The 23313-nt window shown below is 37.6% G+C and overlaps 2 protein-coding genes across 3 annotated transcripts in view; one reads left to right on the forward strand and one right to left on the reverse strand.

Moving 5' to 3' along the window:
• LOC147624888 (RING/U-box superfamily protein) overlaps positions 1-7509 on the forward strand; it is a 68599-nt gene extending 61090 nt beyond the window's left edge. For both annotated transcript variants that reach the window (XM_086818128.1, XM_086818127.1), the window contains one exon: positions 7060-7509. In XM_086818128.1, coding sequence (XP_086674254.1) covers positions 7060-7159 — 100 coding nt within the window. In that variant the 3' untranslated portion in view covers positions 7160-7509. The remainder of the gene's footprint in view (positions 1-7059) is intronic.
• A 12562-nt stretch (positions 7510-20071) lies between these two features.
• LOC147624889 (LMBR1-like membrane protein) overlaps positions 20072-23313 on the reverse strand; it is a 57860-nt gene continuing 54618 nt past the window's right edge. Inside the window, exons 9-14 of the mRNA XM_086818130.1 lie at positions 22145-22320; positions 21914-22044; positions 21730-21817; positions 21393-21606; positions 21121-21227; positions 20072-20972 (exon numbers count right to left, since the gene is read on the reverse strand). Of these exons, the coding sequence (XP_086674256.1) occupies positions 20433-20972; positions 21121-21227; positions 21393-21606; positions 21730-21817; positions 21914-22044; positions 22145-22320 (1256 nt within the window). The 3' untranslated portion in view covers positions 20072-20432. The remainder of the gene's footprint in view (positions 20973-21120; positions 21228-21392; positions 21607-21729; positions 21818-21913; positions 22045-22144; positions 22321-23313) is intronic.

The raw sequence follows: 23313 nt of genomic DNA on the forward strand, positions 1-23313 counted from the left end.
TTCACCACAAGAAATACATATGTATGTCCCAAATCTGCAAGTGTACTGCACGATAATGCAAATCTGTCAAAGTGTCCACAATGGCATACATATACTGCAGAAGCAAACCACAAATGTATACATGTGCCGTGAAAAACATGATCAGCTAACACCTGGAAGAGCTGCAAGTGCTCAAATCCCGGCAAAATCAAAGGTAAATGGGTTGAATGTTGCAAAAATGGGCTCAATGTAGAAAAGCCCCAATTTTTAGGCAGTCAATTAGACCAAATCTGAACCGGCACCTGTAAAGCTACTAAAGTGTCCAAATGTGCAATTGTCACATGTGTCAAATGCTGTAATGCTCAAAAAATTGGGGGAAATGCCCCATTGCCAAGTAAATGTGCCTGTAACACCCAAAATGCTTGCAAATGTCTATAATAGACCTACAAATAGTGTCAATTTTTGCAAAATCCCCAAATCTCTAGTGCAATTACGCACCAAATCTGCTTAAATCAATGCCAATGTGTGCCAATTTTGCAATTGCAAGCTCAATGGTGAAAAGCCCCAAAATTAATGCAACTAATTTGCTAATTTTTTAGCAATTTCTGAATTTTGAAAAAAATGCAGAAAAAGAAATCAATAACAAATTATTGAGCGTGCATTGGGCGGCTTCAACAAGTTGGGTGAGCAGGTACAAGTCAACAACAGGTACAGGCGGTGCAGGATAGGTACAGTCAGCGACAAAGGGCATGGCGGGGCAGGTCGGCAGAGGTTCGCCGAGTATAGTCGGGCTACTGCAAAAGGGTCGCAGGATGATAGCTGCAAGGAGTTGATGGAGGCGCACAACAACTGCTCGAGCAATGTTCAGTGCAATAGGCTCAAGCTAGAGCAAGAAGGGCAAACCCTAGCTCTGATGTGTAACCCTAACCCTAACCCTAACCAAGCTCTGATACGAATGTTGGGTAGGAGGGCAGCTAGCCTGCACACACTTTTTTTTTTTGGTAATATCCAGTGCAGTATATTTATATGCTCATAAATTTACAAGATGGAGAGTATCCCAAATGTCAGAAACATAAGGAGAAAAGCTCTAAACAAGAAGCATCCATATCACCCTCATGGCAGGCATCATATAAGGATTGCCGCAATGAGGCTCTGAAGGATTCATATGACTGGTGATTCTGCCGACCCAAGTATGCCAAATTATGCTCACTCCAAATTGTCCAAAGAGCCCAATATCTCACCCAAGAGAGAAATAGTGAGTATTGGGACAAGGACCGCATATATCTACCAAAAAGCCAGAAATGTTTCCCAAATATGTGACTAGGGAAACGGAGCCGAAGAAAATTTGAAATTCTCCTGAGGAGGATCCTGGAACAAGGGTAGTGCCAAAGCAGATGAAGAACAGTCTCTGAGGGAGCCTGACATCTTAGACATGTGGAAGGTGCAATGTGACGTTTAGCAAGTATGACCCCCACTGACAATGTGCCTGTCAAACATCTCCAAAGAAAAAGTCTTTGTTTCAATGGCATTTTACACTTCCACAACATCCGGAGATTCTTCCGCCACCATGAGAGGGGCTTCCTTTTATGCCACAGAGAATTAGCATGCTGATGAATCCATGGGGCAGGCTGAAGAAGCTTGTAGGCTTTGATGGAGGTTAAGGCAGGAAGGGGAATAGGATGAATGCATGTAGTAGATGGCTGCAATTGCCAATCCATAAGCCTGTCTGTGTCAGCCACGGGTGGAATAGGTAAAAAGGGATGCAATAAATCAGCAATTTTCTTCCATATCAACCTATGATGCATTCCCAATGCATAGGTAGCAGTGGCTCGGGGAAAGGATAAGACATATCCCCGATCATCTACCACATCATGTATGTACCTAATTCCCAATTTCATAAGATTGTATGCCCGAACAGGTTCCTGTAAAGCAAGTAGAGTGTCAAAGATGGCACTCCAATGAATACTTTCTTTCCTCATCGAGTTTGTCTCCAAGCAATTATCAGGAGCCCATTTGACCTTAGAGAGAACTTGTTTCCAATCAAGTATGAGGGCAGTAGAGGAAGGACAACCAGGTATCCTCCCTACAAATCTCCCAATCACAACCTCCCAATGATCCGTAATCCAATGACCATAAGCACAAGTCCTCATGTTGACACACATGGATGCTAACATACAAGTCCATGGCTGCTGTTGACGGAAGAAAGTATGCAACATTGTAGCCTTCCTTGCAAGTACATGATATTTTATATTGAGGACATTAAGTCCACCATGCATCCTTGGGAAGCACACCATTTCCATCTTCATCAGTCTCAATGCTTTTACAGCAGTTTTTGTCTTCCATAATATCTCCATAGCTTGAGACATAAAAGCTGAAATATCCCTGGAGGACCAATGCAGCAAGGGCAAATAGAACTGGACATAGGACATCACAATGGATTGTACTATTCTGAGCCTGACATGAAGAGGCCAAGTAGAAATCTTCCAGTATTCCAGTTTATGTTGAAGTCTCTGGAAAATCCATTTTAACTGCTGCTTTCTGGTGATATGCCATCCTATGGGATATCCCAAATGCCTGACAATATCTCTGGAATGCACCACCTGACCCGGCCAAAGAATAGAATGCCAGTCACATTGTTTCAGGGGGAGTAATTTAGATTTTTCAAAATTGACATGCAATCCTGCTGCTAACCCATATAAAGAAAGAGTGGCCATAAGCATGCGAAGTTCCTGAGGAGAATTCTGTGGCATGAAGAAGGAATCATCAGCATATGCTTGTGCCAAAAAAGATGTAGCCCCTGGGATTTTGAGACCCGTCATCTGTCCTGTGCTTGTAAGATGATCAAGATACATCAAAAGAGGATGGGTCGCAATGGCATAGAAGAGGGCACTGAGAGGGCAGCCCTGTCTAACTGATCGACCCAAAATCCATGACCGAGACAGATGGCGCCCAAGAATGCACTGAGCAGTAGAGCCGGAATAAAGCCAATAAACAGCATTTGCCATCTTGGGACCAAAGCCCAACTTTGTCATGATCTGAGAGATAAAATCCCATTGAACATTGTCAAATGCCTTAGCAATATCCACCTGCAATATAAGCACATCTTGATGCGAATACTTAGCATATTCAATTGCAGTCAAGGCATTAGATATATTGTCATGGATTTGTCTTCGCGGCACAAAACCATACTGATGAGGATGAAGTCCTGCATGCAGTATCCTGTGAAGCCTATGTACAATCATTTTGGCAATAAGTTTGTAAAGTACAGGCATCAAAGTAATAGGCCTCCAATCTGATATATGATCACATAGATGTTTTTTGGGGACAAGCTTGACTATACCATGTTTCCAAGAGTGCGGCAACTGATTTTCTTGCCAGGCCACATTGATCATTCGCAAAAGGACCTCTTTCAAATCATCCCAAAAAGAAATATAAAATTCCACTGTAAGGCCATCCCAGCCAAGGGACTTGTATTTGCTGAGGTGGAACAACGCATTATCAAGTTCTGTGTCAATAAAAGGCCTCTCCAAGGTAAGAGCATCATCCATTTCAACTATTCCAGAAACATATTGAAGAAATTCAGTCCTGGCATCAGTCACTTGATTTGATGGGGAACCAGGAGCAGAAAATAATTTCTGGAAATAATTGTGGCATTCGTCTTGGAGGTCAGAGAAAGAGTGAGTCCAAGAGCCATCCAGTTTCCTAACCCTTAGACATGAATTTTTATTTGGAGTAGCATGCAAGCCCTGGAAAAAGGATTTTGAAGAGCAGCCCTTATCCATGAGGGGCTTCATTCTTGCCCTAATCTGCCATTTGTGCAATTTCCTCTGATCATTAACAGTAAGTTTAAATTGTGCATGTGAAAGGGAATCCTTTTCTGAATCAGAGAGTGGCCTCGACTGAGAAAATTCAATCAAATGTTGTGCTGTCCTTTTTGCCCATTTAACCTCATTCCTCCATTTTGTCATGTGCCATTTGCCATACTCCTTAATGACATTCTGAATACGAGAGACGAAGCTGTCCCAAGCATAATTCATGTCCTCTTGGGCATGAACTGGCAAAGGATGAATGGCAAATCTGATCATTTGCTGAAAGTTGTGATGTTGGAAATAAGACCGATTAACATGCAATAATCTACTGGAGAGAAATGGCAAATCATCAAGAGGCATGCCAAGCTGCAAATTCATCCACAACAGAGCATGATCTGACAAGCCCAATGAGAAATCTATAAAGAGATGAGGGCTAAAATCTGCAAATTGTTGTGGATAAAACAAATACCATCTGTTAAGCCTTGCCCAATACGTAGTAAGTGCATTATGATGAAAAGTATATCCAGGGACTGACCCTTGGAGAAGTACCCATAAATCTTCAGCCTGCACAGAAAGAAGCATGTCATCCCATTTGTGCCTTTCCAATGATAGCATATGAGATCGTGAAGTGGTATTATCTCTAGGGAGAGGGGAATTATTAAAATCCCCACAGATGAATGCATTGGATCTCCATGGATATCTGCATAAAGAATCCCACAAAGAAGCCCTCATGGCAGAGGTCTGGGAGGCATAGACTGATGCAAACTCAAAAATATCACCATTAACATTGCATTGTATTACTATCCATCTGCCACTATTGTCATTGAAGGCCAACTGAGGCTGCAACTCATGTCTAACCAGTATGCATACGCCTGAATAGGTAGCAGTACCAGCATAATATATATCATAGCCGTGCAAAAAACCATGTTGTCCAGCCATGGAGTGTTGATTATGCTCTTGCAAACAAACAATATCTGGCTTCATTTTATGTACATATATCCATAAAAGCCTCCACTTTGAGACATTGCAGAGGCTCTGTACATTGTATGTAAAGCACTTAAGTGTTTGGAACATGAAAAGGTATGTACAGCAGAGTGTGAGGATAAGAACCAGACATCAGAGAGTCTAGGCCTCTGCCTGCATAGGCTGCATGCCTTCATTGCCCATGAAGGACATAGCATTTTCCTCTTCTTTTGAATCACATATGGGGATGCCCTTTTTCAGTACGCCCACCCAATTTTGAAGGATAGGAGCAGAGGCTGAAGTAGAAGTTTGTCCTGGTGAGGGAGAAGAAGCATCCCATTGACGAGATTGAAGGGGGCGTTGCTTCAATACAACCACCTTCCTGGGTTGTTTAAAACCGTCTTGATCAATTCCCACAGTTTCCTTCATCTTCTCTTTCCCTTTATCTTTTCCTTTTCCTGCACGTGCGGGCACCTGATTGACTGATTTTGCATTCTTTACTCCATTTGTATTTGCTGTCTTGACTTGCAAATTATCATTCTTTTCCCGTGTCTGGGGTGGCAAAGCATTTGGGGGGGGGGGGGGGGCTGATGCAGGACCATTGGGCATTCAGAGGCTAGATGCCCAAACTTGTGACAGGCAAAACAAGCACCTACAAACACACCCCACTTCAATTCAAAATACTTTTTGCCCAATTGCACTCCCTCAACTTCCACCGCAATAGGAGGAGGGGTAGGTATGTCAGTGTCCCAGAGAATGCAGAACCTGTTACGGTTTCCCAACAGCAGGATCAAACGAGCATCTCTCTCACACACAGATGCACACACACTCACACACACATAAAAGACCTGAGAGAAATACAGAGCTTTTACATTGGAAATACCTCCCAATACCTCTTTCACTTTCTCAAACACTTCCTGCACACACACACACACACACACACACACACACACACAAACTCAAGCACACCAAGAAACATGAGGGAGCTGGAAAGATGTACTCGTTGAATGAATAAAATGAAAGTACACTGAGAGTACTAAAAAGCCTAGGGCTAAGTGCCCAACACACAAGAGTGTGTTCACACGGGGAAAAACATGTGTCCAGCCACATGGAAAAAGTGCCCATGAGTAAGCTGGGTTCACACCTGAACTAGCCGGGAGTGGCCGGGTGGACATGACCCAACAATTTACTGTTCACAGTTGGCACCATCCATTGTCTCTATACTTGCCTTGCTATATTAAACGTGATCAAGTCTTGAGACGTCCATGTCACAGCCGACAATGGCTCAAGCCTGTGGCTCCCCATGTGATGAATTGAGTACCTAAAGGAGGGCAAGGCAAGTTCCGAAAGTAAAAGAAGGGGAGAAGCAGCCTCCTACAGCATGAGAGGTCCTATCTAGTAATATAAGTGATGTTGGATTTGAGAGGCAAATTTTATTGTTGGCTTTCCAAGATTGTTGCATAAAAATGAGGCCTATTGATGTAAGTGGCTAAAGCATCTGGTAGCTGCTTTGGCAGCTTAAGACTTGATCATAAATCAAACTTGGGAGCTGAAGACTTAATCATAGAATCAAACTTGGCATTGGAGCCATTGTGGGTGGTTGAACAGAGGGTTCATACAGGCATCAGCCTTAATGCTTGAAGAAGGGTAATAGGGAAGAAAAGGTTTCAAGTGGAGGTGAAAAGTTTAACAAGAGAGGAAATGGAAAAAAGAGCAGAGAGAACTCACAAGAGATGGGGAAAAGCAAGGGCTCATAACAACACAAAGTGTTGTGCAATAATACGAAGATAAATGTATGCAACGACAGATTTGAAAGAGGCAATGAGTGTAGTCCAGGTTGCACAAGCAGCAACACCAAGGCTAGAAACAAAATGGCCACCAAGAGCAAGGAGAGCAAAATTGCTTTTGTAAGCACAGGGTACACATCATTCATAATCCAGAGGGATGTGGTCAAGGTCTCTCAGACACATTACAAGTAATAGGTAAAACCTTCTTTACAGAAAACCGTCTTTAATCTAGAGTCCCAATATCTTCAGGTCTGAGTGACTGTATGACGATTTCCATCCTCCTGTAGTGTGGATGCATTTATGATAGTATTAGCTTGCACGCCTTGGGTAGGAAGGGGTTGGTCCTTGCCACTTTTTTGGCTTTACTTTGGCTGACCAAAATCCTCAAAAATTCCTCAAAAACGTTTTTGGACTACTAAGTTCCAACAAGAGATTTGTTTCAAATACTTTCTATTACAAATGCAAGAAACAGTCATCATGGACGTGATTGTGAAACTGATGTTTCTTGTGCTTTTTAACAGGTCATGTATGGCCACAATGCTGTTGCTGTACTACCGATTATTACAGGGTACGCCTTCAGAGGATATTACTCAGTTGAACAGCAACCAAGGCCAACCTTGATGATTTTTACATGTCTTATTTTAGAATGAATAATTGTAAAAGATTAGGTAGTGGTTTCACACTTGTTGCGTTTTCTCAACCCAAGGTGGAGTTTGTAAGATGAGACTAGGTCTGCAAGGAAGGTGTTCTGATGTTGAAGAAAAGTAGAACGTTTCAATTCTTTTGCAAAATTTTAAGGGCCAAGCGTTAATTTTTGATGTTATAGGGATGAAGGAAAAATGGTGCTTGTCTCAATAAAGCTCTACAGGTGTGTAGTGAGGAAGTACATGTTGCAAGGCTTGTCAACCTTATTTCATCTCAAGGTTTTGTGACATCTACTTATATGGGTAAAGGAAAGACGGATGTTCAAATGAGTCTCTTGATAAAGAAGTTGGGAGCAGTAAGTTTGTGTAAGGTATTAGAAGTGCTCTTCACCTTTGTAGTTATTCATTTTAATGTTTTATATGTCGTCGAGAAAGATTAACAAACTCTATTGGCTTGTAAGAGCCAAATTTACTGCAGATATAATAGCTTGCTTGGATGGCTGCAGATGCACCATCTTTTTTTAAGGTTCCTCAGTCCTGAGAAATTCGTCTCATGATTGCCTTGAAGGCATTTTTAATATGTTAATTCACGTACTGTCTTCTCTGTATTTCTTTTTGAACTATCGATTAGGAGTGGCTAGTGGATCAAGGAATTCTTCTTTGCCTGGAACTTCTCCCTCTTCACTGGTGGGCTTCTGTGGGTTTGCTGTTCGGGCTTTTATTTCTTCTTTCTAGGACTCCTGCAATGGTAGGGGTGCCGTTTACCATGACAAGACCTCATTCAAATCCATCTTTTTTGGTTGTGGATCTCCAGTCCTTATCATAGTGCATGCCCATCCTCCAGGCAGTCACGCTAGATGGAAGAATCCAAAGGAGCAGACACACGACCCCACGACCCCTTCTGAAGCAACCTGCAAGCCAGATTGCTGAACATGGGTGAATCACCAATATTCAGCTGCTCAGATGAGGTTAGTTCCAGGCAGATTTTGACGTCGTTGACCTTGCAGAGGATGTGCTCTGCTAGAGTTTTATGGCCACCAGATATATTCTTTGGTTTGTCTGGTGTTGGTATGGCTTACATAACACAGAAGTCCTCCCTTAAATTGACTTTTCCAGTCAGTATGGTTTTTCCTTGGCTCTCCAAGGAACACCATTATCTTTTTTGGGCTTTGGCAAGGTGGTGCATTCTATCAGGAGTCAAGACTGCTGCCTCAACTATTGTGCAAGCAGCTGGCATCCCATGTCTGCATTATCATCACTAGACTAGTGATCCCTCCAAAAGGGCTCTCTCTCTACCTTTTTATTGTCACAAAGGGGGCTCACCTTGCCTGTTACATGCACCGTAGAAGTATTAAGATTAAGGAGAGATTAAGGCTGCAACACACTTATGCAGAGAGAGAGAGGCAGTACACTAGATTGGGCCCTAATCCATTCCACTTGGGAGGCCCCACTGCAAGCGGTTTATCTGCTCATATTACTGACTTATGCAGAGTACAAAGTGATGTAACCAATATGTAGACTGGCTGGAATGCGTGAGCTTGGTGAAGATGCATTTGCTGATTCTGAGGTTGACTGTTGGCAATTGTACACACTGGGCTGCCGCCATACTTACCATGGCAGATGGCCTGCTGATCCATGGAGAACTTAATGCAAGTTTCTTGCTGGTCGGGGCCTTCTCCTGGTACTTGGCAGACTCCTTTCTGAGTGTCGAAGTCTTGGTCTTCAGTATATGAGATACGAGAACAAGGCATAGTAATAGGAAACGGTGGTTCCCTAGCAAAAAATGTGGAAACTTGGTTTCTATCAAGTAGTAGTTTCTATTTCCCATTCCCTAATCTTCTCTCAGAATTGCCCCTTGCAAATTTATTTTAAGTTTTGATTTTTGCGAAGTTTCCTTTTCTGTGGCCTCCAAATTATGATCCACCCCATGTTTCTCCTCTATTTCTACTTTTTACCTTGTTTCTATTTAATTTACAATTTTACCTTTCATGTGTACTATATAATGTTAAAGACTAGCCATTTCCATTTCCTAGTTTCATGCCATTTCTGTTGCATAGACATCAACTAGTTCCATTCCTGTTCCCAGATCATACAACTAGGGAACAAAGAGGTGTCCAAGCGCCCGCTGGATAGGAGATGGGCTGCTCCCTTGAGTTGGCTGAATAAATCTACACTTCCACGACCAGGGAAAATAGCTTTAAAATCAGTGGTTTCTCTTGTAGGCCTGGCCAGCCATCCCAAGGTGGGTTTGGGCACTTGCCATATGTAAAATGAACTGCTATGGCTGTCCAAACTGCCCATCTAGTGTTTGCCCTTGCTTGTCGCCCAACACAGTTCTTTAGCTTTCGTTGCTGCCCGAAACTTGGGTAGTTAGCCCTGCATCCGGTTTAACAGTTCTAGACAAGACTGACTTCGCTACTTTGTTTGGGTATTTGGCCCTGCATCCACCTTAATGGTCTTAGGGTGTCAAGGGTCAGTTTATTATTAATTGGTGTTTTGCCCATGTGGGTGTGAGGCACTACAGAACTGCAACTTAGTATTAAAATTGTCTAGCAAGGCATGCAAAAAATGTGAAGTAAACTGAGCATCCCTATCTAACACTATGGCCATGTGCATACCTCAAATAGGGTATTGATTCTTAGCTTGGACATCGGCCTTGCAAGGAATTAATATAGCAACTTGTTAAACCTATCAGCAGTAGTTAAATGAGTCCCATTTCTACTTCTATGATAAATCTTGGAATGGTCTTTTGGAATAGGCAAAGGCTACAATAACCCTGTTTGCTTGCCATGAGATTCTTTGCCTTTTGGCAGATGGGATATAATGAGCCGCATAAAAGAACACGTTCCTCTGCAGTCAATTTAATTTAAGTGTCTTTTAAGCTTGTTTAACGTGATGATGTGCTACTTGGATCATGGAAGAATGCTGATCAAGGAGTGCGTTAACTCAGATTGTAAGAGATTTGAGGAGAGGTTTTCAAACTCTTTCTCTGGATATCAAAAATATCATAGTCCAGAGAAATTAGTTCCTCCTCCACTCTACAAGATGGGTAGCCCTCAACCACACAGAGGATACCTTTGCATTACCTTAATCAACATCCATATTTTGGTGCGTTCGATTCAAATCATGACTTGATCCTTCTTCCGTCACTTCTATTTTGTTTCGATTTCCTTTTTTATTGTTTCAAAAATTCCTTCTTGCCTCTTCTTTTCTCTTATGTTTCGGTATCTTTTTCCTCTTGATTGATATCCTCAGCATTGGTCACCATCATTTTCTGTTCCGCTAATTGAATCCATGTCTTGCTTACCCTCTAGTATAGAATGAGAAGGTCCTCCTTTGGGTTGTCATTGCTTTCAAAGGATTGTTGAGTCATTTTGGTCATAGAGTTTTTAGATTGCATGCATAGCATGGCTAGGCACAGATCTTTGCCATTCTCCTTTCTAACTTGGAATTTTCATATTGACAATTACTTGTTGAAGATGCTAGGAGTATACAATTCTATTGGGATCGATCATCCATGTTCTTATTCTTGCATAAGGGTGATCCATACATGAGGCACCACACCATAGGGCGTCTTGAGGGTGATTGAAATAATCAAAAGGCTAACAAAGTCATGGTCTTTAAGTTATCATCCACTAACTTCTTTTCCCTTTCCGTTTTTCATCATCAATGGTTCTTCTAGCAAATACCTTTTTTATATAGCAATTCAACTTTGGCTGAATCTGCTAGTCTTCTGAGACCCATGGAGGGAGTTTGTGCACCTTATGAGGACTTAGTCAAGGAGCTATTACTCTTTAATTCTCACATTTATTGATGGTAGTATTCACAAAATGATATATTTAATTTATTCTACAATGAGTTCAATTTTAAATATAAATTCTCAAATTCATGGGACAAGTAAAGATTTCCTTTTGAAATTCAAGAGATTCGGTTATAACTAGGTTAAGTTGGGAAAAAAATCAATCATAATCAAATACAATGAAAATTTATTTGTATAATATAATTTCCACAACATAATTATATTCTTATTTTTATCTAAGTAGAAAGGTTATATCTAAAGTATATATATTCCTTTTTTTCATGACTCCTTTATTTCAATAAGGAGATGGGATATGCAAAGGCTTTCACCTCAAAAATTCACAAAATATATGAAATCTACAACATGAGCTCTTGATTAGGTTGTGGTATCTTAACCTTTGATCAATAATATGCAATCGTAGAGACTTGATTTTACTCTACATGGAAAACTATGTAAGGTTGTAGTGGTTCTAAGCAATCTAAGATGAGAATGAGAGACTTGATTTTATTATACACAAAACTATGGTACCTTGATTTTACTAGGTTATATCTAAGTAGAAAGATTATATTATATCTAAAGCACATATATTCCTTTTTTTCATGACTACTTTATTTTAACAAGGAAATGGGCTATGCAAAGGCTTTTACCTCAAAAGTTTGCAAAATATATAAAATCTACAACATAAGCTCTTGATAAGGTTGTGGTATCTCTAACCTTTGATCAACAATATACAATCTAAGAGACTTGATTTTACTATACATGGAAAACTATGTAAGGTTGTGGTGTTTCTAACATTTGATTGATAATATGAAATCTAATATGAGAAAAAGAGACTTGATTTTACTATACATAAAAAACTATAGTTAATGGTACATGGAAAACTGTGGTACCTTGATTTTATTATACACAAAAATATGACACCTGGCTTATTTATACACTTGATCATGGTTGTGGAATTTCTGACCTTCAACTAGTAATATGCAACCTTAGATGATAGTAAAAGATTTGATTTTACTTTACGTGAAAAACTATGATAGCTAGCTTATTTTCGTACACTTGATCATGCAACACTTTTTTTTTTCTTAGCAAGGAAATGTATACTATACTGAGATTTATATACTAAAATATCGTTTATTATAATAAGATTTCTATATAAAATTTATACTATAATGAGACATCTATAGTAAAATATTATTTATCCTTAGCAAGGAAATGCCTATTATAATGGACCTTATATACTAAAATATCATTAATAATTTATACTTTATCCTTTAAAATATCATGAGCTATCCATGTATCTATCATTTATCCTTAGTTTAAAAAATGTGTTTTATACTGAGACTCTTATTAACATATAAAGTTATACTTCTCTGAAAAATGAAATATATATAACCTTGAGGTATTGGCATTGTGTAGTCATTTATACCAATGTCAAGTTTTAGGTGGTGGGGATTAACAAGAGTGGATAGTATCAAATGTACTACTCTATGAGAATGGGTTATAAGTATATAAAAATATTTAGAAATCACTAAATTTAAACTCGTGTTAACAAACTAAAAGAAACTAGATTATTATACTCATAAACGGATTTGATTTATGAAAATAAAAAAATGAGATGATTTTGATTAATCAAAATTAAAAATATCAAATGTAATATTAGCTTTAGGTGAAAACGTATTTTAGTACTCACAATGTAAATCTAAAAGAACTATGAGTTATTATTTATAAAATATATGTTTAGATTGAGTATAAAATGAGAGGAAAAATACTAAAAAGTGAGAAAAAATAAGTAGAAAAACTAGCATTATGATATCTCAAACCTAAGTGAATCTAAAACCTCAATAAATATTTTTTATAATAAGTATTTTTCTTATTTTTGTTTAAAACATTAAAATGTGGATTTTGTAGCATATTAATAAATAAATAAACTACAAAAATTAAAAACTAAAAAATTAGATCTAATTGATCAGTTTTTATGACAACACACATGAAAAATGATTCTAAAGAGAGAAATTAAGCTTAAAATAGATTTCAAGAATCATTGTGACCTTAAAGCATTAAAAATAGGACTTTTTAAGTATTAGGTAATTCCTAAGGTTACCTTAGAATTCAATACGTTTAAAAAATTAATCTTAGACTTAAGCACTAATTAGGGCTCGATCTCAAGAGATTGAACTTTAATGGTAGGATTGATAAGCACAAGGAAAGGTTAGTAGCAAAGGGATATGCTTTAAAAAAGAGTTATTGAGATTATGAAGTAATTTTTATTCCAATTGATAAAATGAACACAATCCGAACTAATCTTGCCATTGCAACATCATATTACAACTGGATTAAGCATCTCATGGAAAGATATAATATGATGGAGAGTAAGCATGTTTCTAATGAAAACAAATCGATTGCTTTTAGCATTTACACACTAGTACTCTTTTCAGATAAATTGTTGGCAATCTTATGTATGTGACAATCACTCATCTTTACATATCATAGCTTACACGTTAGCACCATAAGTTAACATGTGGTTGATCCAAAAGATTTACATTGGTGGAGAGTAATAAAGCATATTTAAAGGAAACATTTAATTTGGTATTGAGTACACATCAACTTGTGATTTGATTCTTTTTGGATTCTGTGGTTTACAATGGATAAGAAAAGAAGTAAATTTAGGCTAGCAAAATTCTGCATACCACTAAAAGCAAAATCCAAAAGTGAAGTCATGAGTACTTGTCTAGTTAATCTTTTTGAGTCCATTGATGATGATGCAATTAGAGCTCGTAGAGGTACCAAATTGTTATCACAATGAGTTTATTTGTAGTAGCTAATAACATTCATTTTGCTAAAATTATTAGCTTTGCTTAGAGTCCCTTATTAGACCTTCTTATGAGATGACCCTTCCTCTATAACAAGTTCATGCAACTTGATGGTAGATTAATGTCTATCTACATAAGGCCTTGTATATGTGCAATCGTTTGTAGAAAATTGTGTGCATCCTAAACTGGTAATCTTTCAAGATTTTTGGTCTTCCTTGAGGAGGAGAACCTATGCATTCAAGGCTAAACTTTTACAGTCAAATGTGTGTGGGTAGCATCAAATGGGAGAAATTAATGCATATTTTTCTCTCTTCATATTGGTTGTCTACAAATATTCCAATTGAGGGTGGCAGCATATGTCATGATGCTATAAATGCACTTTTTTTGGGGTGTTAAGGCATGCAATTAACTGCACAAAGTACTTTAAATAACTAAAATTGAGATCTTCAAATTCATAAATGCTATTCGAGAGTTTTATTTTGTCTCTTACAATTTGTTTGCAACTTTTGTTTTGGTTAGGTGATGGTATACAATTAGTAGCGGATGTTGTAGATTTGACTACACTTAAGTGCTATAAAGGATATTATTTGTCTATCGTGACTCCAAACAATGCTAAAATTACTAAATTTATATATGATTATCCAAATAGCACTCATGCTAGAAAATTATGTATAATCAAATTGTATAATTCAATGAGTACTAAATTTGTGTATTATTATCAAATGGCACTAATGCTAGAAAATTGTGTGTAATCAATATGTATACTTTAATGTGATTATTGACTCTAGTTTTGTCTTAAGTGAGGATATTCAATTTTAAGTGGTATATTGTTTGCATGTAACTCACTCTTTTCTATTTCTCTAATCTCTTAATGTGGCAAGTGATATCTTTATATTGATGACTGTGAATAGAGAATTTCATGTTTTTTTTACGATTATCATTATATATTTTTAAAAATATTGAAATTACTATTGTATCCACAATCTTGTTATTTTTTTCATTAAGTAAAGGCATGTGTAATTTAGGAGGTGGTGGATTGATTATGAACTATTTGGGAGATTTGAAACTTGTAGTTTATTGTTGCTATAGAGGAATATGCAATTTTGTTATAAAAAGGCATGAGCAGTTGCTCTACTTGTTTGCACAAAGAATTTGGAAAGGCCTCTGTAAAGGTAACGCACTATTCATTCTATTTCTCTTTGTGATTTTTTGTTGAAGGTTACCATTTTTTTATTGTACATCAATGAATACATTTCTATTGCTAATAGTAGATTATGTTCATGTGTCATTAATTTCTAATGCATGATGTAAACAATTATCTAAGTTGCCTAGATAATATTCCTTTTCCAAATTTCGTCAATTCTTGATAGTAATTGTTATACTTCAAATGCCATACACTTCAATCCTTGGTTCTTGCTCCTCACGAACTTGTGAGAGCTTTGTGAAATATCCTCCTAGTATTAGTAAATATTTTTGTACTTAACAAGGGTAGAATTTGTAAAAAGGTTGGGTAAAACCTTGATGGATTTTGATGTACATGGCACACTATTTGACGAAGAAGATTGTGGCAATCCAAAACCTACTTAAGTAATCAATGCATTATTCCATAGGTGAGTTTACATACACAAAGTTTATTACTCATTGGCAAAGTGCCTGCTAATATGATATAGATAATATTGAAAAGTATAATTTTTAAATTGAATAGATAAATTAGGTGATGGTTCTATAGCATTGGTCATTCAAGAAATCATTTAAGGAGTTATTAAAGTAGAACAATGCATTTAAATGACATTAAAGTGGAACAATGCATCAAACTTGAAGATTTTTTGGTGTAAACACCAAAAGTCTTAGTGTGTATACCAAGAATTCTCAAGTGATAGTTGAATCTTTCACATGATCTTCTACAAAACTATCTTGGTATTTGACATTTGATGTTGCATTGCTCCTCTGCCATGCAAGCACCATTTTAGAATTTAGAGCCAAATCAAAATTTTCTATTAAAAAAAAGAGAGAAAAGAGCATAATAGACATGAAACCTAAATTACATACAAGTGGCATGCATGTTACCCTAGTTGTTGGCAGTTGTGAGGATGGTGGACAATCCTATAGCTCTAGTTTTGTTGCTCATGGTGGATCCTTTAAGGAAATATTATCTTCCTTTAAGCTAAAATCAAAACTCAACATATACAATGGCTACTTAGAGTCTTATGTTGAAAATTGAAATCTTTAATCACTACTATAATGTTGACATTAATGTAATCTTTGAATCCTGGATCCTAGACATTTAATTCCTCACTTCATCTTATTGTATGATGTCGTAATCCAAATTAAATCTTATCTTAGGCATTCTCATAAAAGTGTATGAAAGTAGAATATGAAGTTGGGTGAGCTTTATATCAAAAGGATAACATTGCATTGGCTTTTACATGTGCAAAATCAAAATTTAGGTTTGATATTTGTGTTCTTAAGACTTCTTTAATGATTTTGTTTATTCCCTTGACAACACTCACAATGCTCTTTTTCTTGTTAGTAATTTCAATTGCATTGTTTTATAGAAGCATTTGGAAAAGAGGAAAACTATCTTTTGTAATGGGAAAAATCTCCATGAAATAGGATTTGGACATTTATACAATTAAAAATTCCCAATAAACATCCATTTGAGTGAGTTGAACATTCAAGTGCAATGTACTTATGCAAAATCACTTGAATTTTTTTGACAAATAAGGGGATCAACACCAAAGTGAATGACCTTTACAGTTATAATCAATGAAGTAGAAAGTGACATGTAGAATGCAAGTGTTAATAACATTCAAGTGCAATGTACTTATGCAAAATCACTTGAATTGTTTTGACAAATAAGGGGATCAATACCAAAGCGAATGACCTTTAAGGCTATAATCAATGAAGTAGAAAGTGATGCAAAATGCAAGTTTTAATAACATAAGAAACAACAAAATTATATAAGACTAAAGAGAAAACAAAGTCAAAGAAAAAGCAAGTCACACCATGAAATTTCCTATCGCTATAAAAATAATATAACTTAGTGTTTAGTTATTGCAGCAATGCAATAATTGCTAAATACTTGCATATGTTGTTAGGATGTTCCTCAACATATGTGTATGTCTTGCAATACGTTATTCTTTAGATCCAAGTTGTTGAAGCACCATGTCTATTGTTAATGTTATGAACTCACACTTGAGCCAAGAAATTGAAGGATGAAGAAAGAGTTTGTTTGTAGAAAATCTTTGAAATCTTTAGATAAAAATATTGTACCTAAGTTCTTGTGCCCATTAAATATAAGATTCAACCCATGTATTTAAAGGGATATAGAAAAAAGGATCATAGTACTAATAATGTGATTTGTGCAATGTGCAATCAAAGAACTTGGCATCGACAAATGATTTGGCATACAACCCATTATCAATGTGTTCAAAAATTGATTAGTACGTACATAAAGAGAATGCTCTATTCAGCTTTTTGAAGCATAATTATCTCAAAATTTTCAAATGGGAACTAATGCATAAAGACCCAAAAAATGCTACAAGCATTCCCAATATATATTTTAAGCAATAGAAGGATTAACCAAAAAATAGTTGATTATGTACTTGTGTGCTTATAGAAGTGAGCATTGCATGATCCTCAAAGCTAAGATATTAGGGACAACAAATATTGAATCAATTCATGTATCCAACATTATAGGATACAAAGACTTGACAATAAAAATCTCTGAAGGAAAATGTTTTTGCAACGATGAGGCATATGCATCCAACTTACTGCACTGTGTAGACAAAGATTTTATTAATACATAATTCCATTCTCCAAAAAAAAAAAGTTCTTTCTATTTAAATACATGCCTCTAGAACCTAAAAGAGCACATTTACTTTTTTTTTTAATATCATAAATACAATTGTTTTTGGAAAAATTACATTCTTGTATTAACTCGAATTTTACAAATTTCATAAGTGATGATTAAAGTGAAAAGGATAACAATTACCAAAAATTTGAGATGAGCTTTGATTTGAATTTGAGAAACAAGACAAGCACTTGAACCAATGTATTTCTTAGTACAGTTTTACAAGGATTTCAACCTTAGTAGTTTGGAATAAAGCTAACAATCAAGAGATTTGAACTATGCACATCTACACACATATACAAATATCTAGGAACATTGACATCTATTTGGTGCCACCAGTTGAAAGAACTGCAGAAACTATGGTGTGGTTTTGAAGTGTATATAGCAATAAATATGATTTACAACTATCCCATTATCATTTTGTTCAAATACTACAAGGTACATTGCACCAAAGATTATTTGACATTTGCATGTGCTTTCCTAATGCACATTATCTAATTGGAAGCATGATTTCTACTTGCAAGTCTCTCAATAAAGAGTCATTCTCTATGCCCTCACATATGACAAGCAATATGAGAAAATATTGTATCCGCGATACAAAAGTTAGTAACTACGGAGCATCCATTTAAAGAAAGATGATTTTTTGACAATACCATTGAAGCTAGACCTCCCCCTCCTAGAAACGAGTCTTAAGGATTGGGATAAGGCATGGATATCAAACAAACATTGTGGACTTAAGGTAATAAAGGAAAGACACTTCAATGCATCTTTCATAAAATGCATCCGGGCAACTCCACATGATGCATATCCAACACCATATGATGCTTTTGCAAAAGCTTCAAACTACCAAAATTTACATGCCCAAAGCGTGCATGTCATAACTTTCTCGTGCATATGACTCGCACAATCCACATCTCAAAACTCTTGGGAATCCGTAGATAAACAAACATTGCCTCAACGAACACTTCCTATCAACATAAAACCGTGCTCTATTTTGAGGACTTCTGATAGATTCGTGTACACTGACTAGCATCTCTCGCATATCTACTAAGAAATATCTAGCCACATCAATCTTTATACCCTGTAATCTTGATACACGTAACGGAGATCTAGGTTGATAATCTCATAGGACAGAGGATATTTGCAAGCATGCAACTTCAACCAATTATGCATAACTACACTAAACAATTTGACACCTTAAGCATAATAAGATGTGGATTTCTTTACAAATTAGACCTACAAGATAGTTGGGTGTTTTACACGTCAACATAAAGCATAGATATCATTATCTCTTTCTATTGGGAAACAATGCCAAAAGTTTATGCATTGCATCAACAAACAATGAGACAAAACATCATGCACTTTGATAAAATCCTAAATGAATTCCACAATTCTTCTATGGACAATGAGAGCTCTCTGATTTTCAATTATCTCTACTACACTTGAATGCTCTCTCCTGTTGTATGATGCTTCTCCAACACATCTTCCCCTGCCCTAAAGAAAGAACAATTCTATGAGCCTAGGACGAGCACAATCAGATTTTAACTTCAATCTCTAAAAGCAAAAGCTTGTCAACACTCATCCCACCTACAAGAGTCAAACTCCCAGCTGAGAACGTCCCAGCCAGGCGCGTCTACCATCTCACCTAGCTCGATTGTGCGTGTGCATTAACTTATTAAAGATCCATGCTACTCGTTAATAGATCAGAAAGCCAGAATTACTAGGCACACAACAAATGATTGCCAACTTCAGCATAGTTTCTCAGTCAAGCTCTTGGATTACATTAAAGGACGCCCTTTTCATTCTACGGTTACAGAGGGAACGATGGAAAACAAATTTGGATCAATCAACCAAGTATTAGAAACCTCTTCAAATGATTAATCTTATTTTAATAGACTGGGAAAAAAAGGGGGGGAAATCCCCCATTAAATTATTGAGCGTCAAACATCCTCTGCAGTTGTATCTTCATCCATGGTTTTTGTACTCCGAGCTTCCACTTAAAGGAAGGAACCTTTCTCAAAGTTTTTGACATAGTTGATTGATTGTTCATAATGGAACGAATCTGTTCTAGTACAGCTCAAAATCTAGGGCTTGCACATGCAATAAATCATGGGAAGGGCAACAGGACTCTGGCTCATGTCTCCACTTCCTGAAGGATTTTGAAAGTATAAAGACTTTTCAAATGCCATTATGCCACTCCTTCCCAAACATGATACCTCTTCCAGATAAATACAAAAGATAGGCAAACGTCAGTGAGATTTCATGGTTTTGAAGTTTGAACCAACCACCAAAAACACCCCCAAAAAAAACCAAAACATTTAATTGCCTTTCTGGCAGAAAAAAACCATACTTTCGCTAAAATTTATAATAAATCTTCTGAACATACTTCAATATTCTCAAACCAACAAGACAACCATTAGCACTCCCTTGAACGGTATAAAAACTATATTGGCATTTCAAGAGGTGGTAATATTATATCTTTTCTTTGTAAGTCAGCTACGAGGATGAACAAAGCTAGAATGCCATTTAGCTTTGTTCAAAACAAAGTAACCGACAAGGAAATATTAACAATTTTGATCAAGGTTAGCATTGACTTTTTAGCTCACCATATAGCTAGTAGCTTGCTTCATTCTTTTCATTACCTCTTCTTCCTTACAAGAAGAGAGAGGCATGTTGTTATACAGACCTCTTTGTGCAATAGAAGAAGCTTTAGTGCTAGAGAGCGCACTCCATGCTTTCCAAGCTTTACCATCAACACCAGATTTGCAAAAAACAAAGAGATGCAGTACTATCTTGAAGGAGAAGAGTTCAAAAGGCCCAAATCCATAGTACCATCATCTAAGTCTCGATTGCTTGGTTTCCGTCTCAAATTCTCAAAAATGCTCTCCAATGTGTCGGATGTAGAGGATTGCGGCCTTGCTGGACGAGGCTCATCAATCTGCCTCAAGGGTGCGAATCTCTTCCCTGCTAGATTGGACTTGAGATCTTGGAAGCTTGACTTGAAATAATCCCACTTCGATCCAGCAGTGATAGCACTCACTGCACTTTCTGTCTGGACACTGGCAGTTGGTACAGGGTAACCTTGATTACTGTTGGAATCAGGGTTACTGCGAAAAGTTGTTCTTGTTGATTCTGTAGCATTCAGAAGCGCCTTGTTCTTTCCTGATATGTATTTTGCAGCAGTAGAGCTTCTACTGGCGTAGGCGTTACGATAATCCTCTCTCTGTACTGATTTCAGGTTGCCATTAGCTCTTGACCCATTCCTGTCGGATGAAGTAACGTTGAACTGAGATTGTGAATCATCCTTCCCTTTCACCTCAGCAGATTTCTGAAGGAAACAAGATCCAGGTCATGAGCCATGTCTATGGCATGATGCATATTTGCTCTGAATCTAGTCTAGTAGCAGCCAAGAGAGAAAATGTACACCAACTTGTGCTCAAAAACAGATTTCTGCAGAAAAAGCACTAGACACATACCATCAGCATTGCCTCTGCCTCCACGTCTCCACTTAAATTGGCAAAATTCCTTGCAAGAGGAACTACGTTCTCCCCAATGCTGTGCCCCTCCTCCATCCATACCCTTTCTGCAAAAATACAAAAGATCCTGGAACCTCAGTAGTGAATATGGTAGAGCTAGCACAAGGCAAGCTAGGACATGCTACCATATACTACGTTAGCACATGGAAAAACATAGGCATGGCACTAACAGGGTTATGGAAGAGATGAAGCTCTCTGTACTTCTAACGTGCCTTTATGAAGAATGATCAGGCCTGATGTATCAAACCCGTCTGCAGCTTCACTGTCAGTTTTGAACAAAAACTTGCGCCAGCTGCCAAAGAAATCTATCACTCGATCAAAGAAATTGCTCGCAATCAAGATAGTGTAGACCACCATAAACAGGGGGTATATCTTATTGAAACTGTCATTGAAGAAGGGGGCTGCTTCATCCATCTTTCCCATTCTCTGCAACAACATGCTGCACAAAGTAAGAACACTAGTAGTAGTGTGTGCAAGCACTTCTAGCTTTGCTTATAGGAGCTGTTAGCACTCTTGTCACAAAACTTCACATCTCACTCCTTTTCCCACCTTCTCAAATGTGGTCTCGGCGCCTTTACCCAGGCGAATCAAGTTCAGGAAGTTGTATGCGATAGGTGGCGCATACCGAGCAACCATTCTACACAAAACTTTAAAAAAAATTAGTTAGTTTCCTACTTTGCCACTGTACATCACAAACCAATCTATGTTAGTTCCTCTTAGATCAGGGCCTTACGAGCATATCATCAGCAGGCTGACAGAACTTGTGTAGTTTGGTGTCAGGTAATAGAATGTGAACATTCCCAGCTTGAAGAGAGAGAAATACGTGCACGCGCACATATACATCAGTGGAATAAATGCCACTGTCTGCAACTTACAAAAAAAAGACATGTCATTTGATATCAGGAAGCACATACCCTTGCAGCAACAAATACATCCTTAATGACAACTCATCAACAACACACACCTGCACGAGTATCTCCTGCTTTTCCACTGCCTTTATGAATAAGGAGAAGAGGGAGAGATCCACTCCATTTGGCAATAATGTAGCCTCCGCAAACAGTAGTGCAAAGCTCATTATACCCAATGTAATAGCAAGAGCACGTCGAAGAAACTGTTTGAGAATGCAGTGCCAAATCCATTCTGCGAATAGAGAGGATAAAATCATCAAGGTAAGGGGAAAATGTAAATGTTGAAGCGAAGTTTCTTTTCCTTAAAAGCCAAGAAAATCTTTACAAACAGGCAACCAATCAACCCATTATTTCTCAAACACCTGCTCTCTTGTTAGTACCATATGTTTCAACAATTTTCCCAGTTGTAAGTGTTAATCTTGATGCTTCTGAGAAACATGAGTGATGTAATCTCACGTCTTAAGTCAGCATTCTGTGTGTTGCTTATCTCGAAAGCTGAACTTACTGGATCCAAATCTCTTTGCAACCTTAACCTCGACCCCATGAAGGCAGATAACAGTGTCTTTCAATGATCCCCTTCTCTTGAATAATGCTAGCTATGCCTTCAATTTCCTGTACCTAAAGAAGAGAGACTTCTAGCACAAACTCCCTTCCCACACACCAGGCATCCACTATCCATGGGATCTGCTATATTCAAAGTTTATTTGTGACCAGGAACATTGTACACTCCCGATGTTATCCAGAACGATCGGATGGTTACCCAGCATAGCCACGACTTGCCAATTGTGTGGGTACCCAGTATTTGAGGCCAGATAATCAAATGAGGACACTCAGTTCTTCTTGAAACCATGGCAAGACCACATTAGACATAGCTACATTATCTGGCACTTGAAAGTAATTTTAATTTCTATAACTGGAAAAACTTGAAAAACTACCCGAAAGCTTGAGCACCCAAAAATGTGTTTCATACAATCGTCTAGTTTCAATGCAACTATGGTTGCACTTCCCTAGGTTGAAGAATGTAACCAACCTTTCAAAACCTAAAACTACTCAAAGAGAATGGAAACCGACTTGTAAATCAATGCCCTGATTAGTTGTAGGAAACAAGATCAATGATCCGCAAAGATGTCTTTGAAAACTAGAAAATTGGAAGGTGTCACACACTTCGGAGATTAATTAAGGATTACAAGGCCCACATAGTTATAAGGAATGTACCCTTCCCCAC

This window comes from Cibotium barometz, chromosome 24, assembly GCF_041138505.1.
Source record: "Cibotium barometz isolate CiBa-2024 chromosome 24, ASM4113850v1, whole genome shotgun sequence".
NCBI lineage: Eukaryota > Viridiplantae > Streptophyta > Polypodiopsida > Cyatheales > Cibotiaceae > Cibotium > Cibotium barometz.